Source organism: Clytia hemisphaerica, unplaced genomic scaffold (assembly GCF_902728285.1).
Source record: "Clytia hemisphaerica strain Z4C2 unplaced genomic scaffold, Clytia hemisphaerica genome assembly, whole genome shotgun sequence".
NCBI lineage: Eukaryota > Metazoa > Cnidaria > Hydrozoa > Leptothecata > Clytiidae > Clytia > Clytia hemisphaerica.
The window spans coordinates 37,560-47,520 of NW_027104203.1; the positions used below are offsets into that span (position 1 = coordinate 37,560).

The window sequence follows — 9,961 nt, forward strand, 5'->3', positions numbered from 1 at the left end:
GTAATATTTGATTGAGATTCGATTGCGTTCGGCAATAGACCTTTTTTCAAAGAGGACGTCCTGTTGAAATTATGTAGTCCAGCCATAAAAACAATGATAGAGCCATGCATAATTACTGTATCATGCATATTGTAATAATTATGCATGGTTTTATCATTGTTTTTCTGCTGGACTACATAATTATTCAACAGGGTGGCCTCTTTGAAAAAAGGTCTATTGAATTTCAACTGGTCGATTGCGTTCGATTTGGTTCGACTGGTTCGAACATCAATTCTGTCCGATTGAGATCGTCTGGACAGGCGCTGTGGTATAGAAGTCATTGACCTCTTGGTAACCTGATAACAGCTGTTCATAATTTTCTTACGTGCACGGTAAACCTCTGAAGGCACTTGAAAATTATAAATCTGAGGAAAATAGTCCTCCCGCGGAAAATTTTACAACAAGAATCTTGTTGTGCGCCAGAAAGTCAAAAACTGATACGGCACCCTATTCGTAAACACAATCACGCAACTTTGTTGTCATCCCCAGTCCTTTTAGACGAACGCGGTCCTTACGATTTTGAGATACCATATTCGTCAGATTGTATGTTTTCACCCATCCCTTTAGAGCTTCAGCGTGGTGGGCAGAAAACAATCACAATCTGATCTCAGGTTACCTCTTGGTTGCTGCACAGGTAGCCTGGGGGGCACTTATAGCTTTTTGATAGACTGGATGGCACTGATAAGTGGCCTGGGGTAATTTGGCAGGCTTTATTTTTTAGCTTTGCTTGAGGTGGTAGCAAATATGTGCCACTAGATCCAGTCCCTTTTTAGAAAAAAACAAACAGAAAAACATGACCAATGAACCATTTTTATCAAATCTTGGAGGTATTTTCATGTTTTTATTATAGTTTTATAAACTTTGATGGGGTTTTAGAATAAGATTGATTGTTTTGTTGTTTTCATAGATTTTTTGAAAACGAACGTAAAAAAATTCAAGATGGCTGAATTCCCATAGTCTACTTAGCTAGACTCAGCGTCATCAAAATCATCAGGAAGCAAAGTTTAGTCAGAAGAAGGCTCTAGTCTACTGCACAGGTGACTGTGGTTTGATTCCCACTCGCAGGGCTCACTTGTGGCATGAGTGAACGAACCTTCGCGCCTGGATCAACCCATGCCATGTGAGGGGAATTGGGTCAGTCCAAGGTGATGACACTGGGCGCTCATTGAAACCTTTAATAGTTGCAAAAATAGGCCTTAAAGCCTCCTGTCTGCAACTCAACCAAATAGAAATAGAAATATATATATAGGTTTGCAATTGCTGACGTATTGGATGGGTGGAATTTGCTAGATGGTAATTTGGCTGGATGGGATGGGCTGTTTGAATAGCAATTCGAATGGGTGGATGGATATCTGGCTGGGTGGGGAGAGTTGAGCTGGTGGGTTTATCAACGAAGCGGGATCAACATGGATTGACAGACATGTGGTGGCGGTGGATGGGGTCAGTCAGGTCAGTCAATTTATTTTTCACAATCCATGGCATGTGGCTTGGATTGGCTGCTGGGTGGATAGGGATCACCTGAGTGGATGGGGATTGGGCTAGGTGGATTGGAATTTGGCCTTGTGGATTGGGACCACCTGGGTGGATTGGGGGGTGTCTGGGTAGATGGGGATAGGGTTTGGCTGGGTGAATGGACTTGATGGCATTGCATGCGTTGATGGCATTGCGCTGGACAAATAGGGATCACCTGGATGGATTGAATCACCCATGCGGATGGGATAATTTTGCATGGTGGATAGGATCAGCTGGGTGAATAGGAATCGCTTGGGTAAATGGAATCACTTGGGATGGATTTGCTGGGAGGATGGAATTACCCGGATGGATGGGATTTTCTGTGCAGCAGATGGCATTTGGTCAGGTAGATGGGGTTTGCTGGGTGAATAGGATTGGATGAGCTTAAGATTGCATTTGACTGAGTTGGACCTTTTAAATTTTGATCAATTTATTTAATCATAGCTTTTTTTAGCTTCAAGTTTATCGTATAAAATTAAATAAAAATGGCCGAATCAATAGAAGATATATGGAAAGAACTTCAGGGTAAAAAAGAGCCTAAGGAAGAGTTGAAAAAAGAATTATTGGATAATCTATTTGATCCTCTGATGCCACTAAGAAAAAAATCTAAAGGCAAAACATTATATGGTGATAGAGACCCAAAGAAAAAAAGGTATCCCCGCAAAAAGACATCAAGGAAAGGTAAGTATCAAACCTTTATGGTTTACTTTTCTGTTAACGTTATTTAAAACCTTTAAAGCAAACAACATTTTGTCGCAAAGTTACTTTGTTCTTTTAAGATTAAAATCTACTAATTTTCCAATTTTCAGGAAATACTGCAAATATGGATGTTTTTTGAATCTGGAAGTGAATTTATTATTGACGATAATGATCAGGATCAGGGTTGCAGTGATTCCAATGATGTTACCAATGATGAGAGAAGATGGTAAATATATCATTTTTCTAAAATGAAAACTTTTTCTTTGACATTGCTTTTTGAATATGTTAATCAAAATACGACCTACCAAAATTGATTTACCAGAAAGTAATTTCATATTCAAGTTAACTTTTTATAAAAATTTAAGTTAAATTTTTCATCAAAATCGATTTTTTATTAGTTTTAATAGACATTTTGGATGAGGCGAAAGAATTGCTTGGCCCTGTTAAAAAGCGAACTTGGGGACAAAGAATAGAAAATTCGGAAAGTAATTGGTTTGCAGCTAGAGAATATTTGCTTGAAGAACTGGTCAAAAGAGAGGAACGACCATCATCGCTATGCTATAAATGTTTTAAAGCTGAAGCTACAATAAAATGTGTTACCTGCTCTCCTTTTTTACTGCTCTGTCCTGATTGTGACTTCGACTTTCATCAATCAATCATCTTCCACGATCGTCAATGGTTCAACGGTTATTTCAAGCCACTGAAACCAGATGAGCATATTAAAGATGGTGAAATAATCACAATACGTAAACCTTTTTTTTACTCTTACTGCATAGGATTTGGAAGATTAGAACTAGAAATAAACATTTTATTCTTCTTTCTTTTGCTGAAAATGTTGAAAATCTGAGAATTGTTGATATTTTTTAGCTAAACCAATGCTGTTATTTAAAGATTGTGTCTCATGCGGTCATCTTTGTGATAACTGTGAAATAAGAACAATGAACGCTCAAATAGCTGTCATTACAACTAGAGGTAATCTTTACAATCATTTAGATACTTCAATATTTAGCTCAGATATTGTTTTTTACTATAAAAAAACCCATGTGAATATCAGTGTTGCTAAAATTAAAAAGAATCATGTTTAGAGAGTGAAACTTATAAAAGCTAAGTGCATGTTATGCACTTTTTGTTTTAAGATAGATACCCCTTTTTATTTTTTATTTTTCTTCGTTTTGCTACTTTTTTTCTAACATCATTATTATTAATAGAATTAGAAGATACTCTCAAAATTTCTTTCTTTAAGGACGTTTTGATTTAAACAAATACACCCGTATTTGTTGCTGTTGTGGTGAACATACAAACCCTTTCCAAATCAGAACATTGATTCAAAACGGTTTTTGGCCAACTACTCTGAACTATGCGCAGACTATTGTCAATGAAGAATGTTTCAAGCTTTGGGACAGATTTTCCAAACGCATGCCTGGTTCATCACTACAAAGTTTTCTAAGAAGTCTTTCTGATATATCCATTTCAAATGGCAGGGTTTGTTCTTTTTTAAAGATTGTTTTGGGTTTAATTCATCTGGCATTAAATGGCCTATCAATTAATCTTGTGCTTTTGTGAAATAAAAATAGTAGGTTCTACGCCTTAGAGAGCAACGTGCTCTCCGTGTAGTTCAAGTGTTAGCTATGCACCATGGTATCTGTGTGTCGCGAATACAGATCCGGTGATGTCTGGAGAGCTCTGCGCTTCCTACTCGAAAAAATAGGAAGAAATGGTAAAGTTCCTATCTTTAAGAAGAATCTTTTATGTCTCACCTATTGCTCACCTTTTATAATTGTTCTGAAACTCAAATACGCCACCTCAAACAAAACAAATTACACTATGATCAGAAATGGAAGAATCAAATTGACTCCAGTTACTGTTCTACTCTTTGTTTACTTTGTTTTTAGAATGGTACAATCAATGCTAATACTTTCGTACAGGTGTATAGGGAATATAACTTTGCACAGTATGAAATTGAAAAACGCCTGTCATTTTCTTGGTTTGACTGTCCTGCTTGCGGAGATCAACAGCATTCCTGTCACGTGGACGGAAACTGCAAGCTTTATCGTTATAAAACATCGGGGAAGTTAGTATCTTTTTTCCTGTTTCCCTGTCACTCGTTTTCATAAAAATATACCGGCAACAAATTACTGAACTAAATAAAAAGGATTTATACAGCATTTAGAAAATGATATTTTTATGATATGTTTAACTCAAAAACAATTTTGCTCATAATTGAACTACTTGTAATATTTTTCTCATAATTTAGACTTGTATCAAATTCTTACTATGGTGACATTTTCATTGCCAAAAATCAACATGTAGATGACCTTTTGGAAGAACTGAACTACAATCCAAAACGGGTACTTTAAATAAGTTTTAATGATTGTAAAGTCTGATACTTTTAAACCAGAGGAACTTAACTATCAATTGGTTGTTGGCTCATATCTCTGTATTGTATTTCTTTAGAACTCAGAACCTGTCCATTGTGGTGGAAGTATTTTGAAAGCAGCTCAAAATGTTTCTAGGAAAAAAGCATCATTGGATGAAACTGGTTTCGAATATTGTGTATGCAGACATGGTGTTGCACAGCGCGGTGTTAATATGTATAGGGGAGAGATTTTTGGCTATGCCTACTACTTGCAAAAGGGAATCATGGTTGACAACAATGTAAAGTTTATGTGGTATGATGTTATCTGTAAATATTGGGCATGGCTAGAATCACACGACCCATTCATTAAGGAAGATATGAACCCTGCCCTATCGGTTCTGCATGGTAAAATGCATCAAATGCTTTGTCAGGTTTGATTTTATTTAATTTACCATAAATTTTCATATTTTCTTATTTGGGCGAGAATTTATTTCAGCGAGTCGCCAATTGTTTTAATCGGTGAGTCATGGAATTTTTTAATTTTGGTGAGTCCTTATTTAGTGCTCGCCATCAAAATTACTATTCTATAGGTATATAAATTGAAATTTTAGGTATAATTTTTTACGGGCAGTCACAAAAAGTTGATATGATAACAATTGCTTACTTTTTTATTCCTCAGGTTAAATATGGTGGTAGGTGGCAGACAGGTGCTGCTTTAACAAGTGGAGAGGAAGCTGAGCAAGTCAATAGTTATTTGTCCAGATTGACAAACACTACAAAATACATGCTTCCACAAAGTATGTATAGAATTAGACATTTTAACGATTTTGTAAGACAATGATGACATTTATTTTTCTAATGATTTAGGTAGCATTTTTAACGAATTTTTTCTTATGTAATTATGATTCTTTATTCAAAGATCGAGACGATACCATAACTGAGTTTGCTATGGATTGGAACGGACGCAAAATTCGAAATCTGGCAATGACACTTGTCCAAAGATATAAAAAAGTATGAAGTAGTCAGTGTTCTCTGAGATAATATTTTTGATTAGTACTTTCTCAAACATCAAATTATAATCAATTCGTTTTATCAAACTTGAACCATCCTTGTGTTTTGCGCTTTACTACATTTGAGGAAATTCGAAATGTTTAATTACTGTTTTCTATCTATTTCAGGTTCAAAAAGAATTAGGAAAAATATCTAAACCCACAAACTTCGATGAACTTGAACAGAAGAAACAGGATTTTATTTTAACTACTCAAGGTTTGTAATTTTTCAAACAATAAAAAAAAGTGCACTATTTCTGCCTATTCTTTTTAAAAGCAACGTAAAAAACCTTTATAATGTTTTAGAATACGCTAAAAAAGGAGAAGGAGATGAAAAAGAAAAACTAATGGAAGAAATAGCAAAGATCAGATTCGAAGTTGCAATGAGAAGTGCCATGATTGGTAAATTTGCCGGTATGTATGCAACGCCCTACTGGGTACGGGTTTTACAACAACTGTGCGGTAATAGTTACTAATAGAGCTTTTACTCGTTTTCAGTCTATATTTTCGCCAAAACTTTACCAGTGACGTCTTTGATGTAAAATAAATATGTCTCTCTCTCTTTTTGTTTGAACAAAATTCAATGGCATAAATTGAATAAATTGTCTTTAACTTTCGTTTTTCATTATTAGCATCGAGTAAACAAAGAACAAAGCTTAGACGTAAAAATACTAACGACAACGAAAAAGCCGATAAACTTGAGGTGAAGTTGAAAGAAATCTTTGGAGACAGTGACAGTTGGAAACAACACTTAGAGGAGACAGAACGTAAACTTGGTATGTTATTTCACAAAACGTATTTTGTCCAGCAACTTTATTTTCCTTTTGATCAGCTCTAACTTGAATACTGAAGTTTTCTCAGAATCTTTCAGAACATGATATTGTATTTTTAGAAATCCGGAAAAAGTCAAAACAAACGATTGACGATGGCATGTTGTACCAGAGGCACTTAGAAGAGAAAAAGCTTTTAGTCGAAGAAATGAAAAATTTTACTAGCCACTACAAAAAGAAACTTATGTCCCTGAAAACTGGTTCGTAATTTTGCTTTAGATATAGCACAAAAATTGCAGAATCACCTACACGAGTAGTAGAAAGTTTATGCGCGTGTATACTTTTTAGTATTACAATAAGAAAACAGCAAAGGGTATTGTCTCAGTGGAATGACTTTGAAAAAAGAGGTGAACGTGAACCTGTGCTTTTTACGTTTCCATGGTAACCCATAGTGGGTATCCCAGTAGGAATTTTTGGGGAGGTGTTAAACTTTTTGCTGGCGGTTAGAGGTTTTTATATTTTTCTCAATAGAATTTCTATTGTTCTTTTTGTTAAGGGAGCTTCTGACCTCTCTGCCCACTAAGTTGCTTTGTAGATTTGAAATAAAGATTCATTTTAACTACAACCACCATTGTTTTACCACTGACTTCAAAATGATAAATGAAATTATTTTGAAAATATTTGATTTGACCAATATCACTACCTGTAATAATAAGAACGTTTTTCTCGTTTTTTAAAGGAAAAAGTTGCGCTTTGGCTTCAAATTACACTTCTGATATACACGACAAGCCAACGCTGGAAATGCAACACGATGTAAGAGTTTATGAACTATTTTCACCAAACTTAATTTATATCTTTTATATTTTCTGTCTAAGATTCGTACAGTGTAAACTTCAGGGAATTTTTTGAACGATTTTTACATTAACATATGTTTTATATATTTTTTCAATGAATGTTGAAGGTAACAAACCTACATTTTTCTTTCAGACCTTGATGGAAGAAGGGGAACAAAATTTGAGAAGGAAAGCTATTGACTTGTGTTCGCAGCAACTATCAATCGGAATCGAACTCTTCAGCAAAGTTGTTACAAATGATTTTTCGGAAATTCCAGACGAAGAGAACGAAAGTGAATTTCCCAAATCTGACCATGAAACCAGCGACACGAGTAGTGATGAAATAGACGAACACAACGAATCGTGACTTTAATTTGTACACGCCTTTTTATAAGAAAAGTGTACTTTGGATGAGGGTCAAGTGTTCTTAAGAAATTGCCAAAATTGAGGGTGAAATATTCTTAACGTATTCTTAATTCTTTAGACTTGTTTTGGACTTTGAGCTAAAATTACATTTCTGCCTAAAAGTTTAAAAAACTAAGGAAGTAGTTTTCTCAATTAACCAAACACAAAATGACTGTATTCTTATCAAATTCTGTGAACTCACCCTAGAGGTTACTCTTAGGGTATTCTTACAATTTTTCCAATTTTCACCCTGATATTCTGATAGAAGATATTCTTACAAAAAAAAGCGTGTATGAAAATGAAAATGCTTACGTTTATTCAACTCACATAATACAACATTACTTTAATTACAAATTATGAAGAGTAAGAATTGAAAACTTGATTTGGCTATTATGATGTTATTTTATCTTTGAATATCAATAAAATTATAATATATTTTTAAGACATTATTTATCAAAGTAGAGTTTATTTATTTTTATGTCTTCCATAATCTAGGGCGTCTTTCTTGCGACTAAACATTATCCAGTCTAAGTATTACCAACCGAATCAAACTTCCGAACGTCATATCTCAGTATTCTGATTTCGAGGGTTATATTTACAATTTAGTATTCCTCATTCTGTACGATGATAGTCCTTATCCTCGTATTTATTCGAGTTGTTAGATATTTATATATTTTATACACACAGCATATACTTTATATCAACACTTTTCTTGTAAGAAAAACCAATATTTTTGGAGATTAAAGAAACAATGTTAAGAAAAAATATTATGCTGATATAAGCACAATAAACCTTTTCAAATCGCATCCAAATTTATATATTTATATTATGGATATATCATCCTGAAAATTTAAACTCAAAACTTCTTTTCTATCACTGTATATGTTTGTTCACGGTCAGAAGTCTCTTAAAATCGAAACATACAGCCCGGCCTCGTCTTCGTTTAATTATATTCTTTAAAAAGAAAAATTAATTCAAAATGATTCGGAAACCGGAAGAGCTTTTCAGATAATTCTTTATGACATCGACCGTCCCTACCTAATTGCGAAGAATCGATACGCATTTTTTTCTGGGGCTTCATTTTCTTCAAATTGCTCATAGTCCAGTGGGATGTATGACATCTAAGACTGTCCCTACCTAATTGAGAAGAATCGATACGCATTTTTTTTCTGAGGCTTCATTTTCTTCAAATTGCTCATAGTCCAGTGGGATGTATGACATCTAAGACTGTCCCTACCTAATTGAGAAGAATCGATACGCATTTTTTTCTGAGGCTTCGTTTTCTTCAAATTGCTCATAGTCCAGTGGGGTGTATGACATCTAACACTGTCCCTACCTAATTGAGAAGAATCGATACGCATTTTTTTTCTGAGGCTTCGTTTTCTTCAAATTGCTCATAGTCCAGTGGGGTGTATGACATCTAAGACTGTCCCTACCTAATTGAGAAGAATCGATACGCATTTTTTTCTGAGGCTTCGTTTTCTTCAAATTGCTCATAGTCCAGTGGGATGTATGACATCTAAAACCGTCCCTACCTAATTGAGAAGAATCGATACGCATTTTTTTTTCTGAGGCTTCATTTTCTTCAAATTGCTCATAGTCCAGTGGGATGTATGACATCTAAGACTGTCCCTACCTAATTGAGAAGAATCGATACGCATTTTTTTCTGAGGCTTCGTTTTCTTCAAATTGCTCATAGTCCAGTGGGATGTATGACATCTAACACTGTCCCTACCTAATTGAGAAGAATCGATACGCATTTTTTTCTGAGGCTTCGTTTTCTTCAAATTGCTCATAGTCCAGTGGGGTGTATGACATCTAAGACTGTCCCTACCTAATTGAGAAGAATCGATACGCATTTTTTTTCTGAGGCTTCGTTTTCTTCAAATTGCTCATAGTCCAGTGGGATGTATGACATCTAAGACTGTCCCTACCTAATTGAGAAGAATCGATACGCATTTTTTTTCTGAGGCTTCGTTTTCTTCAAATTGCTCATAGTCCAGTGGGGTGTATGACATCTAACACTGTCCCTACCTAATTGAGAAGAATCGATACGCATTTTTTTTCTGAGGCTTCGTTTTCTTCAAATTGCTCATAGTCCAGTGGGGTGTATGACATCTAAGACTGTCCCTACCTAATTGAGAAGAATCGATACGCATTTTTTTTCTGAGGCTTCGTTTTCTTCAAATTGCTCATAGTCCAGTGGGGTGTATGACATCTAAGACTGTCCCTACCTAATTGAGAAGAATCGATACGCATTTTTTTTCTGAGGCTTCGTTTTCTTCAAATTGCTCATAG

The 9,961-nt window shown here is 35.0% G+C and overlaps 1 protein-coding gene across 1 annotated transcript; it reads left to right on the top strand.

Annotated features, from left to right (window-relative positions):
* The first annotated feature begins 211 nt into the window (after positions 1-211).
* LOC136815295 (uncharacterized) lies at positions 212-7,686 on the top strand. The gene is made up of 16 exons (XM_067071736.1): positions 212-2,232; positions 2,361-2,476; positions 2,649-2,996; positions 3,118-3,222; positions 3,494-3,732; positions 4,143-4,321; positions 4,505-4,598; positions 4,705-5,037; positions 5,286-5,403; positions 5,526-5,617; positions 5,785-5,872; positions 5,962-6,069; positions 6,288-6,431; positions 6,548-6,685; positions 7,165-7,238; positions 7,413-7,686. Exons 2-16 carry the CDS (start codon positions 2,419-2,421, stop codon positions 7,623-7,625), a joined length of 2,331 nt encoding a protein of 776 aa, XP_066927837.1. The 5' UTR covers positions 212-2,232; positions 2,361-2,418; the 3' UTR covers positions 7,626-7,686.
* Positions 7,687-9,961: the final 2,275 nt, after the last annotated feature.

Coding starts and splice junctions, on each gene's coding strand:
- LOC136815295 (XM_067071736.1), top strand. CDS start 2,419: ATGATCAGGATCAGGGTTGCAGTGATTCCAATGATGTTACCAATGATG. Junction 2,477..2,648: donor ACCAATGATGAGAGAAGATG/GTAAATATATCA, acceptor ATTTTTTATTAG/TTTTAATAGACATTTTGGAT. Junction 6,432..6,547: donor GGAGACAGAACGTAAACTTG/GTATGTTATTTC, acceptor TTGTATTTTTAG/AAATCCGGAAAAAGTCAAAA.